Source organism: Piliocolobus tephrosceles, chromosome 13, assembly GCF_002776525.5.
Source record: "Piliocolobus tephrosceles isolate RC106 chromosome 13, ASM277652v3, whole genome shotgun sequence".
In the NCBI taxonomy this organism is placed as follows: Eukaryota; Metazoa; Chordata; class Mammalia; order Primates; family Cercopithecidae; genus Piliocolobus; species Piliocolobus tephrosceles.
In genome coordinates, this window is record NC_045446.1 from 46,587,716 (window position 1) to 46,607,260 (window position 19,545).

General features: G+C 48.7%; 1 protein-coding gene across 3 annotated transcripts; it reads right to left on the reverse strand.

Annotated features, from left to right (window-relative positions):
* Positions 1-6,702: 6,702 nt before the first annotated feature.
* Positions 6,703-11,054, reverse strand: MYOD1 (myogenic differentiation 1). Of its 3 annotated transcripts, XR_002735401.2 has the most exons (5): positions 10,213-11,054; positions 9,711-9,789; positions 9,243-9,426; positions 8,575-8,806; positions 6,703-6,734 (listed from the first exon to the last, which is right to left on the reverse strand). XR_002735401.2 is itself a non-coding variant. In XM_026454006.1 (3 exons), exons 1-3 carry the CDS (start codon positions 10,840-10,842, stop codon positions 8,916-8,918), a joined length of 1,224 nt encoding a protein of 407 aa, XP_026309791.1. In that variant the 5' UTR covers positions 10,843-11,054; the 3' UTR covers positions 8,545-8,915. The 3 variants fall into 3 exon arrangements, 2 of the variants coding, with proteins under 2 accessions (XP_026309791.1, XP_023086659.1); XM_026454006.1 differs by lacking the exon at positions 6,703-6,734 and having other exon boundaries at positions 8,545-9,426; positions 9,707-9,789; XM_023230891.3 differs by lacking the exon at positions 6,703-6,734 and having other exon boundaries at positions 8,549-9,426.
* Between the last annotated feature and the right edge of the window lie 8,491 nt (positions 11,055-19,545).

Genomic DNA, 19,545 nt, shown 5'->3' on the forward strand with positions numbered 1-19,545 from the left:
TCAGCCCCCTCGCCCCTGGGCCTGGATGCCTCTCCCTGCAGTCTGTGGGAGGGAGGCTGGGAAGGGTGAGATGAGATAATGGCTGTGGTGAACATGGTCAGGCATGCATATGGGTAGGGAGGCTGTGTGGGTGCAGGCCCTCCTGCAAGCATGTTCACAGCAGGACTGTGCAGAGGACACTGAGTTCTCCTCCCAGAAGCAGCTGGAGACTCGTGGCTACCCTAAAGGTCTTCCCTCTGTGGCTCCTCTGATAGGGAGAGCCTGGCAAGTTCTCCTGTGCGTACACCTGTGGATATGTCAACCTGCAGGTGAGTATGGTCAGTATGCAGAGATGGGTCCAGGGTGTGTAGGGCCTGAAGCCTGGAAGTTTTGGGGATGATTCTTTTAAAAAAGAAAGCAAAAAAGAATACAAAGTTGGGTACAAAAGTGAGTATTTATTTAGACTTAGAAAAGGATTCAAGACCAAATATAAATTTTTAAAAAACTGACATATACTATAAATATTAAAAAATACAGGGCCAGGCGCAGTGGCTCATGCCTGTAATCCCAGCACTTTGGGAGGCCGAGGTGGGCAGATCACGAGGTCAGGAGATCAAGACCATCCTGGCTAACACGGTGAAACCCCGTCTCTACTAAAAAAACAAAAAAATTAGCTGGGCATGGTGGCGGGCACCTGTAGTCCCAGCTACTCGGGAGGCTGAGACAGGAGAATGGCGTGAACCCAAGAGGTGGAGCTTGCAGTGAGCCAAGATCGTGCCACTACACTCCAGCCTGGGCAACAGAGTGAGACTCCATCTCAAAAAAAAAAAAAAAAAAAAAAAAAATACAGAAAAAAGCTTCATATTTTTATCAACTGCATGACACACCTATATAATGATTTAAAATAAGTTACACTTATTTGGAAGCATTCAGTTTGCCAACAAAACAGTTGCAACTTTTTTTGCAATTACAGAATAATATTTAGTTAATGCAACATTTATTTTACACGAGCTGCATCAAATATGACTGGAAATTTTAAAAATCATCACCTTCCCTCCAATATAACTATTTTTTTTTTCTGTGTACTAACAAGACCCTGCTTTAAATGTCTATGCCAATTTATAGGTCCCAGATGGTACCAGGCACAGTTAGTAGCTACTGAAATCACCTCTTGCACAGGACTACTTAAAGATACATTATGAAATGCAAGGTACCCAGAAAACTCACAACAATATTGAAGAAGGAGAATAAAGCTGGAGGACTCACACTTCCCAATTTCAAAACTAACCACCACACTACAATAATCAAGACTGTGTGGTATTGGCATAAAGATAGATAGATAGATCAATGGAATAGAACTGAGAGTACAGAAATAAACTCATACATTTATGGTCAATTAATTTTTGACAAGAGGGCCAAGACAATTCAATGGAGAAAGAATCATCATTTCAATAAATGATGCTGAAACGACTGGATATTCATATGCAAAAGAATGAATTTGGATCCCATCCTCACACCATATTAAAAATTAAAAATGGATGAAATTCCTCAATGTTATGACCAAAATCATAAAACTCTTAGAAGAACTTGAAGTAAGTAATGGTTTCTTAGATATGATGTCAAAAACACAAACAAAAAAAGAAAAAAAGGGAACAGTAGATAACTTGGATCTCATCAAAATAAAATAAACGTTTGTGCTTCAAAGGCAGTGAAAAGAATTCGCAGAATGGGAGATATAATTGCAAATCCTTATATCTGATAAGAGTCTGATATCTAGATTATATAAGGAACTCTCATAACTCAATGTATTAGTCCGTTCTTACACTGCTGTGAAGAAATACCCAAGACTGGGTAATTTATAAAAGAAAGATTTAATTGACTCACAGTTCTGCATTGCTGGGGAGGCCTCGGGAAACTTACAATCATGGCAGAAGGCAGGCACCTTCTTCACAGGGTGGCAGGATGTAGTGAGTGCAAGCAGGGGAAACATCAGACACTTATAAAACCATCAGATCTCATTGAGAACTCACTATCATGAGAACAGCATGGGGGAAACCATCCCAGGGATCCAATTACCTCCACCTGGTCCTGCACTTGACACATGGGGATTATGGGGATTACAATTTTAGGTGAGATCTTCATGGGGACACAGAGCCAAACCGTATCACTCAACAACAAAAAGACAACCTAAGTTCAAAATGGGCAAAGAATTTGAATGGATATTTCTCCAAATAAGATATACAAATACTCAATATGCACATGAAAACATGCTCGACATGTAATTAGAAAAATGCAACTCAAAACCCACTTCACACCCTGTAGGCTACTTCTAATAAAAAAGATAACAGAAAGTTGTCAAAGATGTGGAGAAATTGGAGAAATTGTTGCTGATGGGAATATAAAATGGTGCAGCTGCTTTGGGAAAATGTTTGACAGTTCCTCAAAAATTTAAACATGCAGTTGTGATACAGCTAGCAATTCTGCTTTTAGATACATACCCAAGAAAATTGAAAGCATACATTTACACAGACACTTGTACTTGAATGTTTCATAGCAGCATTAATCCTAATAGCTAAAAAGTAGAAGTACCCCATGTGACCATCAACTGATGAATGAATTTAAAAAGTGTGATATATCCATATAATACACTATTGTTCAGCATAAAAAGGAATGAAGTATGCTACATGCTGTAAGATAGATGAACTGGCTGGGTGCAGTGGCTCACACCTGTAATCCCAGCACTTTGGGAGGCTGAGGTGGGCGGATCACCTGAGGTCAGGAGTTTAAGACCAGCCTGGCCAACATGATGAAACCCAGTCTCTACTAAAAATACAAAAATTAGCTGAGCGTGGTGGTGGGTGCCTGTAATCCCAGTTACTTGGGAGTCTGAGGCAGAGGAATCGCTTGAACCCAGGAGGTGAAGGTTGCAGTGAGCCGAGATCGTGCCACTGCACTCCAGCAGTGGCTCACACTTGTAATCCTAGCACTTTGGGAGGCAGAGGTGGGCAGGAGGGAAAACTGTCTCAAAAAATAAAAAAAAAGATAGATGAAGCTTGAAAACATGATGTTGATGTTAAGTGTTGAGGTCTAGTTACAGTGGCATATTGTGAATTTTATACATGATTCCATTCATCTGAAATATCCCAAATAGGCAAATCCATAGAGACAGAAAGTAGGTTAGTGGTTGCCAGGGGCAGGCAGGAAGAAGGGGATGGTGAAGAGTGATGGCTAACGCGTATGGGTTTCTTTTGGGAGTGATGAACATGGTTTGAGATCAGATGGTGGTGATGGTTGCATAGCCTTGTGCATATAGTACAAACCATTGAACTATGCATTTTAAAAGGGTGAATTTTGTGGTTGTGAATTATATCTTAATTTTAAAATTTGGAAAAGTAAAAGAAAGAAGGACCAGTTAACCAGGAGGCTATAATTGAGTTGCCTGTGCTGAGAATAAGCTTCTCAGTTTGTTGTGGTCCCAGTTCCCTTATCTGTAAGAGATCTACTTCATAATCTCTTCTTTCTTTGAAATGCTTTAAGCAAATTATGAAATAATTTCAAAACTGAGACATATCTTTTACATTTACTAATTTATTCCAGAATAAATGCCAAAGTCCAGGTGAATTAAGTCCCATTCCCAAGATCTTAGAGCTGGTCAATGACACAGCCAGGCCTAGATCCCAGGGAATTATGTAGCCATTGACATATCATGGGACTCACTTCCCCCTGTTGCTGGGAAAGTTCTACATGAAATAAAACCCACTGTCACATGTTCTCCGAAAAAAATAATTTATTAACTGCACAAAAGTGACCCTGTGCAATATAAAAACAAATATTGCACAGCCTCTCATTGAATGTTTTTAAATAGGAGTGACTTGTGTGCAGTGCGGGTGTTTCAAATGCCTTATAGATGAGAGGAAAAAAAAAAAAAAAACGGAGCTAGGACCAACTTGTTTTTCATCATTATCACATCATCATCTTTGCCTTTATCTTCCTCCTCGTCTCCTCATTCCATCTACCTTCCACCTCTTGCTCCTTTTCCTTGCCTTTTTCAGTCTTGCCTACCTCTTTCCACCCGCATCCGGCTGCACATTCTTTGATTGCTTCTTCATGTGACAATGGTTTTATAATATCATTTTCTATACAGAGAATAAAGAGATTATTCAGTCTTTCCTTCAACATGGTTGATCAAAACTTGTTTTGTACCATTGATAATTTAAGGAAATTTCTTTCAGGCTCACAAGTCTATTGGAAATGTCATGTACATTTTTAGAATTGATGTCAAATTTGAGGAAACCTCAATCAAGTTTCTTTCATCTGTGGGCTGTAAAAACTTAAGGCATTTTGAGTTTTCTTGTGTGGTGACTAATTTTAAATATTTTTTAATTGACAAGTTTCATTAAAAATTGTGTTGATGATGTTGAGGTCTTGTTATAGTGGCATATTATGAATTTTATGCTATCTTTCTGGATGCCAGTAGTTTGTAACAGATCAGCAAAAAATTTAAATATTTTCCCAAAGTGTTCATGTAATTTACCATTATTCACTGGTGGAATTATTAAACCATGCAAGAGTCTTTTCCATATATCTATTATAAAATTCTCTTCTTCTTTTAATAAACCACTTTTTGGTATGATCTAGATAAATTTTGTGGTTCTAATTGTCTTCTCAATGTCAGAATCATTTAACTTTATATCATTGTTCATCATTATTGCTTAGTTTTATATTTCATTTATTTAAAATATATTCCACTAAACCCAAATGAAATTTATACCTTTAGATAGGACTGATCCCAACATCCCCATAAATGCTACCCAACACAAGGGTCAGAATAGAAAGAGACAATGGTCATAACCAATTGTTAAAAGTGATTTACTTGGGTAAATTTAAAAAGTAACTAGACCATATAGACATATTTCTAGGGTTTCCCCCAGGACCTTAAAAGGGGCTCATATGAGAGAGGGGAACTGAAGCTTAAACTTTATTGTCTTCACAGTCTATCAGCCTCTGGTGGTGTGCTCTGGGTACACATGTGCTTTTGTATGAGCACATATGTATAAAGACATATACATATGTCTCTGTGGAGAGCATGGCCGTGGTGCTTCCTCAGATCCAACACAGGTAAAATGGCTCCATGAGCAAAGGATGTTCCATCTACACTGCAAGTGAAGTCAGGCTCAGCCAGTTGTCCCCCTTGAGGGGACTGAGGTAAGGGACAGGCTAGGAGGGGACCTCAAACCCTATCCTCGGTGGTGTGACCCAATCTCCAGCTGCTCCCTTCCTGCCTGACTTTTCTCACTTCCTCTCTTCTGACATCCTCTGCAGAAGACACAGAGCAAGGGAGCCAAGAGTACAGTCTCTGGAGCCCTCTGCCTGGGTTCAAATCCTGGCTCATGACCTAAGCTGGTCTAATTGGACTTCTTCCCTGGGAATTTTCTTTTCTTTCTTCCCCCCAAGATGGAGTCTTGCTCTGTTGCCCAGAGCTGGAGTGCAATGGTGTGATCTCAGCTCACTGCAACCTCCACCTCCCGGGTTCAAGCAGTTCTCCTGCCTCAGCATCCCAAGTAGCTGGGATTACAGGCGTGCGTCACCATACGTGGCTAGTTTTTATATTTTTAGTAGAGACAGGGTTTTACCAAGTTGGCCAGGCGGGTCTCGAACTCCTGACATCGTGATCTACCTGCCTCAGCCTCCCAAAGTGCTGGGACTACAGGCGTGAGCCACTGCGCCAAGCCTGGGAATTTTCTAACTAGGTTTAATGGTAAGATCCGTGGTAACTCATGAGTTTCTGGAGAAAACCAATATGGACTAGGAGAGAGTGAAGCCAAGCAGAGACATGAAGTGGGCAGCCTAGAAGTGTGAGAGGAGCTCTAGCTCCCAAAGTCCATAGATGCTGTGGTGCTTATAGCTCTACTTCCAGATATGAGCTGCCCCATGAGCTTCCAACACACCCTTTTGTGGGGTTTAGGCTAGTTTGAATGAGGTTTCTGTCCTGAAGTATTCTACACTAGATGTGTTGCCATACCTGCTTCTTCTCCTGAGGTCCCTATCTGTGTAACGGCACCACCACTTACTCAGACGCAAACCATGGCCTCACGTCTGAAGCAAACCAGAGCCTGGAGTCATCCAAGGCTCCTCCTTCCTCTTCACTTTCTAGGGCCTCCACACACAAGGCGCTGTGAAGTTGCACAGGTTGTCACTACACAAGTGTACCCAGCTGAGGAGGTGAGTAGGGGCTGAAGTCCAGCCAGCTCTCTGCCTGCCTAGTCATGATCCCTGGTGCAGGGCAATGTCCCAGGAGAGAAGGGGTATTTTCTTCTAATTATACACAGACCCCCTCTAGGATCCTGGGACGCTCTTCATGTATAGAATTGCTTCCCTTGGTGCAGAAATTCTGCCTCCTCTGTCGACCTGCTTGCCTTCTCACTCAGCATTACCACCTCTGCTTACACCTGTTGCCTTTCCTTATGGTGTTTCTCATCATTTATAACATGTATTTTTTCACTTGGTTCTTCATCTTATGGCTACTTCCCCAGTGGATTTTAAGCTGTATGAAGGTAGAGACTGTGCCTTCAATGTTCTCTGCTATACCCTGAACACCAACACATTATTTGGCCCAGGCCAGTTCAGGATATGTCATACCTCCTGTAAGCAACTCCAGTGACTTCCTGAAAGATCTCCCTGTCTCAAGTCGTGTTCTCTCCTACCTATTCTGCCAGCCCAAACTGGCATTTTTAAAATGCAGAATTATTTGTATCCTTCCCCTGTTTAGATTACGGTGTGGCTCCCTACTGCCCTCAAGATGAAGTCCAGATGAGGTCCACTGTGGTCCTGCCTCTGCCATTCCATCTTCCTCTGGCCCCTCCCCATGAGCATCTGCAGTTCCACAAAGGCAGTTTTCTTTCTCTCACCCCTGGATCTTTGCACCTGCTGTTTCCTCAGCTTGTAGCCCCCTTCGTTGGCTCCTCTTTCATGACCAACTCCTTCAAGATTCTCATTAAAGTTTACCTGTTTGTCTATATCTCCCCCAGACTAGTTAGGAAACCTTCCCCTTTGCTTCTATGGCGTTCCCCTGCTACGTGCACCTCCAGTACAGCACTTAATTCATCCGGATGTAACCAGCTGCTGAAAGGATCCCATCCTTCCCAAGTGTTTGTGTGCTTCCCAAGGGCGGGAGCTGCATCCAACGGTCTCTGTTTTCACCCAGCTCAAGACCTGGCATCTGTGGAATCAATGAATTCATGAATGGACCCCAGGGGGTCTCAAAAGAGTATAAAGAATTCCAAGGGACATGTGAGGAAGTGGCCAGAAGACAAGTGGAGGATCATTAGTAACAGAACAGCTCTGGGCAGCTCCCCAGGGACCCTGTGTTGGGGAAAGCAGAGAATGGATCCTCAGACAGGTGATGAGGATATTCCTTCTGGCATCACATCTTGTGTGCATTCCTGAGGGCCCCCTCCTTGGCGAACAAAGCCCTTGAAAGTGGGCCTGTAGGGTTTTCAGGAAGAGCATCTGTGGGTGGGATGTAGGAGGTCCTGAGGTCCTGATGGCACATGTGTGTTGGGAGTGGGGAGGTGGTATGTGAATGGGGAAGAACCCTTGCCAGATCATCCCTCAGGGGCCTTGGACCCAAGGGAAAGCACAGGTACCTGTGTGTGTGTTGGGGGGGGAGGGGCGCACATGTGCGCACCCGTGTGCATTGTGAGTGCATTGTCTACTCTTGTTTCTTAAGACAGAGCTCAAATGACAACTCCTCCAGAAAGCCCTCCCCAACACCCAAGCTAAATAAATGCCCCCTCCTCTGCTCTCAGAGAGTTATAGCCTGATAAAGAGTACCTATGCCACCTGTGATGATGCTGGCCCACGTGCCGCTCTGCTCACAGGATCCCGGCTCCTGTCGTCCTATGGAATCTGATAGAGTAGGGGTGCTCTAGGTGCTGGGTAGAGGTGTCTGCGCCTGTCTGGCCTTCTATGTTGCCTCTTTGCATTTACACCTATTACTAATGGCCTGTAAGGGCCAGAGAGCTTACAGCACATCTCTACACTCATTTAGCTTTTCCTCAGAATGCTGTGGGCACTCTATCACATCTTCCATACCCACGAAGCCCCCAAGTGATGCCTGGGCCACAACCTTCCTGTGGTTCTTCTGGTTATCACTCACTGGGTTCACTCACTGTATATGGAGGGGATGATTCTCAGCCTTGAATGAACTTCAGAATCACCTGCGGAGCTTTTGAAAAAATTTCCAGTACCCTGGCCCTGGGTATCTGGAGCAGAAACATTAAATCAGAATCTCTGGGGGGTGAGCTCAGACATGGGTTTAAAAAATACTCATATCAACCTGTGTACCCTTCCATAAGAGCCACGGAAGTGTGTGGTGATGTAGTCAAGGTCAGAGGAACGTCCCCACGTATTAGAGAAATTTGCACCCCTCCTTCCTTCCCCAGGCAACAGGCTTCCTCCTTGCAATCCGCCTGACGCCTACAGGGGTCGCTGAGGGGCAGCTGGCCCAGTTTGCGGATTTTCCTCCGGATCCCACTCCCATGCCCAGGGAAAGCCGGAGCCACCGCGGTATAAATTAGCGCCTTTATTTTGAACACCTGAGCGAGCGCCCGCGGCTCGCCCGCCTGCGGTATAAACGTACAAATTCCCTGTAGCACCACACACCATGCCTCAGAGATAAATACAGCCCCAGGGGCTCCTGCTCTGGCAAAGCAACTCTTATTTACAGGAATAGATTACAAAAGTATTATAAAAAGTGGTCCTGAACCGGGGAACGGGTTGGGAGTGGGTTACGGTTACACCTGCTGCATTTGGGACAGGAGTGCACCTGGGCCTCACGCCCCCCAAATTACCGGTGCATCCCGGTGCAGGGCTTAGGTCTGGGAGGGTTTCACCCCCATGGGGGGGGGGGGCGCGAGAAAGCTGAACTTGGCCCCTCAAGGGTCAGCTCTGGCCCACCGAGGAACACGGAGCGGCCATCGCAATGAATCTCCGGGAAGGGTGCTGCGTGGAAAAAACCGCGCTGAGTCCTTGCCCTGGGTGGCGGGAGGCGGAAACTTCAGTTCTCCCGCCTCTCCCACCTCAAGAGGGGTCGCTTTTAAAGCGCTGTTGGGAGGGGGGCATTTAAGTTCAATCTTTTGGGCGCGAGGGACCCTAGGGGCACCATCCCTCGGGCGGGTGGGCGGCCACCCGCCCCTCAGAGCACCTGGTAGATCGGGTTGGGGTTCGCACCCGCAGGGCACTGCGGGGCGGCGTCCGGGGACTGGGTGGGGTCGCCGCTCTCTCCCTCGCTGGAGGCAGCAGCCTCTTGCCCGCTCGGAGGCGACTCCGGAGGCACGTCGGCCAGCAGGAGCGCGGGCGCCGCAGGGCTCTCGGTGGAGATGCGCTCCACAATGCTGGACAGGCAGTCTAGGCTCGACACCGCCGCACTCTTCCCGGGCCTGGGTTCTGCGCGGGGAGGGCTCGGTTAGTAAGCAGGGGTGCGGCCGCGACAAGCCTCCCACCCCTGGGTCCAGTACTTTGAGACAGATTGGAAACTGAGGACTTGTCAGAGTCCGGGACAATCGAAAGGAGAAGGAGCTACTTGCTTAGTATTTCATCGCCCGCACCACCTCCCGGGACATAGGCGTGTGTGAGTTGGGGCGGGGGCTTCCTAGATATAGAGAGGCCAGGACAGCTCCATGAAGGCCATGGGGAGGAGGAGCGAGCAGGGCGAAGCCTGGAATACCCACCGCTGGGCGCCTCGCTGTAGTAGGCGCCTTCGTAGCAGTTCCGCCGCCGGGCGCCGCTCGGGGGGCCGCTGTAGTCCATCTGCAAACAGCAAGGGCGACTGAGTCAGGCCCGCGGGACGGCGCGGGGCCCGAACACCAATCCCTGTAGCCGCCCCCTCTCTAACTCTAGCCTCAGCCTCGAGTTCCGGGCCCAGACCTGTCCTGGTTGGGGGTGATTACGGGTGGGTAGGAGATGAGGTCTGCAACATGCTGGGCCAAACCAAGGGCGGACAGTCACCAAGGGGCGCAAATTTACATTTTGGAAGTAGGGAATAGCTTGCCCTCACGCTTCCAAAACAATTAGGCTACCCCAGTGACAGCTGCCCAGGACACGGGGGTCCTCTCTCTTGGAAAGGATCCTGTACTAAACCTCCTGCAAGGCCAGCTCCCCGCCCTTGGAAGCACATCCCAGATATCCGGAGCGCCGCCCTAACGTCCTCACTTCCTGGGGTCCCGGCCTTACCATGCCGTCGGAGCAGTTGGAGCGCGGGCTGGACGCGTCGGAGTCGCCACTGTAGTGCTCGCCGCCGCGGCCTGGGGGCAGCGGGCCCGGCGCATAGAAGGCGGCGGCGGCGCCAGGGGGCGCGGCGTCCTGGTCGCGCAGCAAAGCCTGCAGGCCCTCGATATAGCGGATAGCGTTGCGCAGGATCTCCACCTTGGGCAACCGCTGGTTCGGGTTGCTAGACGTGCAGCGCTTCAGCGTCTCAAAGGCCTCATTTACTTTGCTCAGGCGGCGCCGCTCGCGCATGGTTGCGGCCTTGCGGCGGTCGGCGTTGGTGGTCTTGCGCTTGCACGCCTTGCAGGCCCACAGTAGGCAGCGGCCCGCCTGGTGGTGCCCGCTGGGCGCGCGCACATGTTCGTCCTCACGCGCGCCCGGGGCTGGGTGCACAGCCCCGGGGAAGTGCGAGTGCTCTTCGGGTTTCAGGAGCGCGCCCACGTGCATCAGGCGCGGGTCCAGGTCTTCGAAGAAGCGCAGGTCGGGGGAGTCGAAACACGGGTCGTCATAGAAGTCGTCCGTTGTGGCAAAGGAGCAGAGAGAGCCGTCGGGGCCCGTCAGGTCTACGTCGCGGAGCGGTGGCGACAGTAGCTCCATATCCTGGCGGTGGCGCGGCACCGTCCTAGATTCGCCCAACCCAAGCTGCAGAGAGTGGCCGGAATTTTCCGCCGCTCGGGAGCCCTGGCTGTTGATAGTAAAGTGCTGGAAGTCTGAATGACCACCCACTGTCCCCTACCCCTCCCTGTCCTGTCCCGCCTGATTTGTGGTTAAGGAAAACAGCGGCAGCGCCCTAGGGCTTCCTCACCCCCAGCTTCGCGCCAGGCGCCCTGGGCTATTTATCCGTGGTAACCTAAACGCCCCGGAGCCCAGGCCGGCAGCTGGGGGCGGGGGAGCCCGAGACCAATAGGAATACAGCGGGGCGGGGCTTGGGGAGTCCCCTGGGTGGCCGCAGGGGCCCGCAGAGTGGCCAGCCAGCCCGCGCCTCCACACTGGCGCGCGCTCTCGTTCCCCCACCGGGCAGGGAGGGGGGGAGCGACCAGTAGCCTTAGGCGGCTGCACTTGGCTCTCCGGCACTCCCTTTCCAAACCTCTCCAACACCCGACTGCTGTGTCCGCGGGAAACGCTGGCTGTGCGCGCTCACCACTGAGCTGACTTTTAATACTGCTCCGCCCCTGATTTGTGGGGAACCCAGGGGTAGAGCAGCTGTAGAAATCAGTTCGTGAGTTATTTGGACAGAGGCAAGGCATTAGGGGCATAGAGCTGAGAGAGCGAGACCGTGAAAGAGGGACCGAAAGAGGTTGAGAGACACGCAGAAAGCAGAAAGCTTAGAGTGTCAGGGGCAAAGAAACGCACGAGTGCACAACAGGCAGAGAAACCCCGATAGTTGAAGTGGGAGAGCCCGAGACAAACGGGTCGTAGAGGCTGTGATATTCCGCCAGTCCCCGACCTGGGAGTTGCTCAGGAGGTCGTGGGCCCAGTCCTTCTTCCCTAGACGCTTAGAAACCCCGCCACGGTTGTACAGGAATCGGAGATTGCTGCTAAAGCTTCGCGCCAATCTCTCCAAACTCGGATCCTGCCCAGGTGAGGAATCCCGTTCATCTAAATCTGCACGTTTCCACAGCAGGGTTGTCCAGTGCCATGTCTGGGGTCTAGGCTGAGCTGCCTCTTCAGCTGGGAAGAAAACCCTTCTCCTCCGGTCTTGGCTCTGCCTCACCTGCGGTGCTGAGTCAAGGAAAATGCATTTGGCCAAGGTCGCAAACTTCAGGACCTGGCCTGAGAATCTCACCTCATCTCACCTGAAGTCTTTGAGGGTGCGATTTGCAGACCAGTTGAATCTAGACTCCAGAGTGTCCCAACTGTGTGATTTTGTGGAAGTCCTGTCTCCTTCCTTAGCCTCAGTTTCCAGTTATAGATTTAGGAATGACTAATTTCTTGGAGTAATTGTGGTGGGGATGAGAGTCTGAAGAGACCAAGAATGTGGAAGCCCTCAGGCAGTGATGTAGGGTTATTCCAGCAAGGGGGCTTTCAGAGTTGGATGCTATGTCCCGCAGGCTTACAACTCGTCGGTGGCACCATGCCCTGACAGAGTCCCACGTAGTCTCCAGGCCTCAGCTGTGTCTCTTTCCTGCAGCTTCACTGGAAAGGCTGGAAACAGGAGGAGGCAACTACCCCATGGAATGTGGGAACTCTGGCTCCCATGCAAGCCTCAGCATACCGGCCACCCCCATGGGGGCCTCTCAACCTCTTCCTGAATATGTAGTTCACACAGTCCTCTCAGCACTCTGGCTAGGAATCTCCATTGGCCATACATCCCTGCCTGGATCTCCCCTCCTGGAAACCAGAAATTTAAGCAGGAGTGATCTTTGTGCCTTTCCCACTAACTTCTGGAAGGCATCCTAGCTGGCGGTTCTGGGCCCTAAGAAGTCCTCCCTTCCCACAAAGACCCAGAGGGGTCTTTTGGGGTCCTACCTTCTTCACTTCTCTGCTGCTGGTAGTGGTGCTGAAGGTCTCCCTTCATGAAGTACTCACCTCGCTTTACTCCATAGGACCACCTGTATTTGTTCATTCAGTTAAGTCTACGTCATGGAGCAGCAGTGATGGTAACTCTAAATCCTGGCAAGGGCAGCAAAGTCCTGGCCTCACCCCACCCAAGCTGCAGGGGGTCACCCAGAAATCCACATATTGTTAGGTATCCATTATATGCCAGTTACCAGTCCAAGTGTGGGGCTAGAGCAATGAACAAAACCAAGACTCTGGCACTTACATTGTCAATGTAAACAGGGTGACAGACAATGAACAAATAACAAGGAAGTATGTGATGCCAGGAGGTTAGAAGCTTATGAAGAAAAAGCAAGGCAGGGGGACACAGTGACGAAGATTATGGAGTGATTAGAGAAGGCCTCTCTGGTACATTTTAGCAGAGACCTGAATGAAGAGAATTGGAAGCAGATACCTGGAGATATGTAGGGCCAGATAGAGGGATAAGCATGTGCAAAGTTCCTGAGGCAGGACTCTGTTTGGCAGATTCAAAGTATGGCAAGGAGGCTCATATGTCTGCAGCAGGGTGAGTAAAAGGGATAGTGGGAAATGGGGTGAGAGAGAGAGAAAAGGGATTATATTCTGAGCTGGAAAGCCACTGGAGGGCTTGAGCAGAAGAGAAGAATATCACCATCTGATTTACATTTTAACAGGAGCATGCTGGTTACCGGAGGGAAAGGGCAGAAGGAGGGAGACCAATTAGGAGGCTATTGTTATAATCCCAGTAAGTGGAGCTGGTGAAAAGTGGTGGTTGAATTCTAGATATATGTTTTCAAGATGGAGCTAGCAATATTTACTCATGATTGCATGTGGGCAGTGAGATAAGCAAGGAGCTAAGGATGATTCCTGCAAGAATGGAGTTGGGAAGACTAGGTTTGTGGGTGGTAGATTAAGTGTCCAGGTTTGGGCAAAATTTGAAATGCATATTGGATATCCAGATGGAAGTGTGGATTAGGCAGGGGGATTTTTGAGGCTGGAGTTCCCGAGGAGAAGTCTGGGTATGAGGAAGAGCTGTACACTCTAAGACCTGTCTCAAGTCTGTCCATCTCTAGTGTCACCATCCTGGACTAAGCTGTCACACTGCTGCTCTGGATGACCACAGTAACCTGGCTGCCCTCCTCACTTCCTCTAGTCTCAATATAATCCATTGGTTATGTAGCAGCCTGAGTAGACCTTTACAGTGTAAATGGGATTATGCCATCCTTCTGCTTCAAATTCCCCAGCAGCTTCTTGTATTTAGAGTAAAATCTCATCTCCATCCCCTGGCTTATCAGGCCCTGTATGAGCTAGCCTCAGCCTGTGACTCCTACTACACCTGGAGCCACTATCTTTTTTGATTGCTCTACGCCAGTTAGCCTGACCTCCTTTCGCATCTTCTAACACTCTAAACAGGATCCTGCCTTGGGGCCTTGTCCTTGCTGCTCTAAACTCATAGCATTATGCCCTGGGTTTTCCCCAAGATTGACTGCATTTTATATAATAGATCGTCTTGCCTCCTTGGGACATCGCTGACCATTCCCTCTAAGATAACTGCCTCCCATACTCTGGGTCACGCCACCCTGTTCATTTCCTTCCAGGCACTGCCACTCTTTATAATCTTCTTCATTAGTTTGTTCATGACTGACTTAGCCCCATGAAGGCAAGGACATTTTGTTCACAATGACATTTCCAGAAACCATCACAGTGGCAGTCACACAGTAGGCACCTGCTAAATGTCCAGTGAATGAATGAGTGGCCTCATGCCCTTTGGATCTCTATGCATATATTTGAACTTCTTGAACTGTGACATTAATGAAGATGGTTGAATTTCTTCAAAACTTGGCAGTCACATACATGATTAGACATCCATGCTCTATTACACTTGCTCTTCCCAGGAAAGGCTCAGATCCCATATGCCCGAGGCAAGTTCTCTTACATTGGGCATTATACATGGCATGCTGCAATATTGTAGTGGTATACTATAGAGAGATTTGGCATCTATGATGTGTCTTCTTATTGTTTTTTCACTATACTCACAATGAGGAATGTAAGTAATTGTTGTATTGATGATTTAGAAACAAATACTTCTTCCTACTTGCTCAAGGCTCAGCAGAAAGCCTGGTGCATAGTAGGCACTCAATAAATATTTCTTGGGCAAATAAATGAATGAGTCTACTTAATTGAAGAGTACTCTGAGATTCCCAGGTGAGCTATTCAAACCACTTATCTATGCAAATCTAGATTTTTCCCAAATCTGAATAAACAAGAAACTACAAAACAAATTGGATGCTGAGACAAGTGATTACAACTTTGCTTTTTGTGCTTTGTGTTTATAAAAACTTCCTCAGGACTGTCATCAAGTTGTCTTTACAATAAATAAGTAAATGTTATATGTTTGAACTTACCAAACACATTTAATATTTTATCACTTGTGGCTTATAAATCTAAACTGCTTTGACAGTTTTAAGCTTGATTTGTAGTTATATCTTCTTCCATAATTAGGAAGTGCTGTTTTAAAGCACACAGACATTTTAGTGGTAAAATGTCATTTTTATATTAGGCTTTCAAGTGGGATTTTTGTTTGCTACCAGGTTTCTGTTGCTTAAAAGAAGACTGGAACTTACTGAACTCGGTGACCATTTCAGACCTCTCTAGGCCTTGCATCCACACCTGCCTGGAATCACCTTTCTGGTCCTGTCTCCTCTTTGGAGAGAGGTTTGTCAACACCATCATCTCATCCCTGCTGCTCGCAGAGCAGGGAGAAGTATGTCCAACCTCGAACATGTTGTCCTTTTAGTACCAGTGCTGGGTTGGGGGCAGAGGGAAAAAGGATACCAAGTTTGGAAGCTGAAAAAATTCTAACTCTTATACTGCAGAGTCTAGTCAACGGTGCCCTTTGTCCACAGGTGCTGGACTTGTTCTGTGAGGGGCCACTAGCAATGAACTGAGGGATTTTGAGGGGGTCCCCTGGCAGCCCCCTCACCCCTCAACGCAGGCCTGACCAGAATGATAGGCTCTGTGCCTGGGGGCAAGTGCACACCGCACCCTGGGCTTGGCTTCTGCTGTCTTCATGATGAGGGGCTTCTTTGGTGGGGAGTGGGGAGGGAGTGCTGCCTGGGCTGCCCCTTCTCCCTCTGCCCTTTCCAGTCCTCCCCACTCAGCTCCCTTGGCTGGCCTGCCCAGGGGCTATTAATGGAGAGCTGGCTTCTGGAAAGGAATGTGGGCCTGGCTGGGCCCCCACAGTGCTGTGCTCTCAGGGAGCGGCCCTGGGGCTCCCGGCAGCCTTTATATATATAGCCTCTGGAAACCCAATCCAGCCTGCACCTGCCCCAGTCTTCACGCACCCTGCCCCTGCCCAGGCTGGGCCTGTGGCTCTGCACTGGGGCTGACACAGGCTGCGTATCTGACCGGGAGGTGGGGGCGCCAAAGGGCTAGAAGGTAAAAGCATGAGTGGGCCTGGTGGGGCAGGGCCAGCTCCAGGTCCCCTCTCTATCCCCAGCCTTTCCCTTTCTGTTCCTGGGTCCACCCTGAGTGCCCCCACTCCCCTCTGTCCCCTGCCAACCTTGCTCCCTGGGAAAACCTAAACCTGCCCACCACGTGGGTATAGATCCTTCTCTGGGCCCAGTCTGGGTTGGTCAGGAGGGACTGTGATATTGCCAGGGTATAGACATGGTCCCAGATTAGGGACAGGGTCCCAGAGATTCCCCACAGATGGCCACATTTCCCGCTTTGGGGGTACTCTCCGGCCTCCCACAGACAAGCAGGGCTTGGGAGTCTGGCAGCTGAGCTGGGAGTTGAAGAACAGGAGTCCACACTGTGGAGGGAGGGAACAGGAAGACAACCAACAGCATGTGGCCTTCCCTCCCAGTGTGCAGGGTGTGGGGGCAGGGCACAACTGGGGGGGTGGGGATAGTCCCACTCTCAGTTGTCCAGTCTATGATTCATTCACTTATACAACAAACATTTATTCAGGTGCTGGGAATGTGGTGGAGAATGAAACAGACCATGTTCCTTGTCCCTGTGGAATCGACATGCTGGTGGGGCAAGGCAGACAATAAGCAATACACATAATCATAACTAAAATATATAAATGCTAGAAGGCGATACACACAGAAAAATATTACAAGCAGAACAAGATGAGCAGGATTCAGGTGCCAGGGTGAGGCCAGCTGTAGTGTTAAATAGAGTGGTCAGGCTGACAAGGTAACATTTGAGCAAAGAGTTAAAAGAGGCTTGGGAGTTAGCCATGTGGCCATCGGGGAAGAATGCTCCCTGCAGACAGAACAAAATAGTTATTGAACACTTTCTATGGGACAATCACCTCTGCTAGGAGCAGAGGATTCTGTGGGTATAGACAGGCATGGCTCCTGCCCTCCCAGGATGGATGCCTGGTGCTGTGGGGGCTGGGGGTGGAGCATGGGGGTGGCATGAGATAGAGTTTGGGGATGGAGTTTGATGGGCAATTTGTTACTTCTCCTTCTTCTTCTTCTTTTTTTTTTTTTAATTGAGACAGAATCTCACTCTGTCACCCAGGCTGGAGTGCCGTGGCACGATCTTGGCTCGCTGCACCCTCCACTGCTGGGGTTCAAGAGATTCTTGTGCTTCAGCCTCCTGAGTAGCTGGGACGACAGGCATGTGCCACCATGCCTGGCTAATTTTTTTGTATTTTTATTAGAGACGGAGTTTCACCATGTTGGCCAGGCAGGTCTCGAACTCTTGACCTCAGGTGATCCACCTGCCTCGGCCTCCCAAAGTGCTGGGATTATAGGCATGAGCCACCCGCACCTGGCCAATTTGTTACTTCTAATGAAAGAATATCTTACAAACCAAGAGATTCTTGAAGAACTAGGTATAATAGGCTAGAGCTGTTTATTCCCCTCTTTAAGAGGTTTATTAAAACTCCCTCCAAAACTGATGTAGTCCTTAAATTTAAGAGGGAATTCTCTAGATGTGATTTTTAAATTTAATTATAAATTCATCTAGAACTAAGCTTTAGCCCCATTCAGGATGTGAGGTGAGGGTGGGCTACTACCCAGGGAAGAGGCTGAAGGGCACTGGATGTGACCCATGTGAGCGTGGAGTTGTGGGGGGACCCTCCCTGCAGCCTGCCCAGCTCTTTCCCCCACCAGGCCCCATGTGCCATGTGCACCTCACATTCCATGCAGCCCTCACAATGTCTCTCACTCCGGGTTCTTTCCTGGGTACTGGGAAGCCAGGTGAGTGAAAATAGCAGGAGTTGAGACCGCCCAGCAGGTAGGGGAAGCTGAGGCCAGGCTTAAGAACCCACTGATGCCTGGGCTTTTGGAAAGACCTGAGGCATTCATTCATTCATCCAGTCTCTCTCCTTCAAGCTTATTCTTCGTGTAATTAAAGCCTTTCGGTGCCTCAGAGGTGAGCCCTGTGGTCTTTGTGGGGCTGGATTCCTGGGGTTGGAAATACACACTCGCTGTTTACTAAACAACACAAATAAGGTGACAATAACTTAATGACTAGAAGTGTTCAAGCAGGCAGGGCTCATGAAGGTGCTAATTATTCTTCCAGCCTAAAGACATTAGGCTCCTGGGGTGAGGAGGTCGCGGTGGCTCAAGCCTGTAATCCCAGCACTTTGGGAGGCCGAGACGGGCGGATCACAAGGTCAGAAGATCGAGACCATCCTGGCTAACACGGTGAAACCCCGTCTCTACCAAAATACAAAAAAAAATTAGCCAGGCGTGTTGGCGGGCGCCTGTAGTCCCAGCTACTCGGGAGGCTGAGGCAGGAGAATGGCGTGAACCCGGGAGGCGGAGCTTGCAGTGAGCTGAGATCCGGCCACCGCACAACAACCCGGGGGAAACAGGGAGAAACTCACTCTCAAAAAAAAAAAAAAAAAAAAAGGAGGTCTATATGAAAGGAGAGTTCACTACCTTCACATTTGAAAGCACCAGAAAAAAAAAAAAAAAATGAATTCAACTTGCAGCACAGCATGAGGGATTTAAGTCAGATATAAAAACAATATTACCAACCTATGATATTCCTCAAAGAGCACATTGCCCTTGAGCTCTTTGAGGAAGGCAGCCTCTCAAAGCTGCCTTCTCCTTTATGCACAAAAGGACTCCTGAAAAGCCAGAGGATGTTCCTCTGTCTCCTCTGCCTATGACACTACACAGGAGGTTGTGCCATGGATCCAGAAGGTGAACCCAGGACAGAGCTGACAGGCACATTTTCTTGGAAGGACAATCTGTCCTCACCTGCATTCTTCCATATGCCTTTGTGGTGTCATAGCTATGTGCACCTGATAAACTGCGGACAAGTCACACACAGTGCTCACCTTACACTGTGCACAACTCTCATAGAATGTACAGTGCACGCTCCCTGCACACCTCTCTGATAATGTACACCTCATGCTCCCTGCACTCCTCTCACAGAATGCACACCACACACCCCCTACACGCCTCTCACAGAATGCACGCCTCTCACAGAATGCATGTAACACGCTCCCTCGACGCCTCGTACAGAATACACGCCACACACTCACTGCATGCCTCTCACAGAATGTACACCACATGCTCCCTGCATGCCTCTCTCATAATGTACATCTTTCACATAATATATACCTCTCACATAATGTACACCTCACAATTCCTGTAGGTGTCTCACAGAATGTACAGCTCACACTCCCTGTATGCCTCTCACATAATGTACACCTTATGCTCCACCTACCTCTCTCATAACATGCATCTTTCACATACTGTACACTTCTCACATACCGTACACCTCTCACATACTGTACACCTCACATACCGT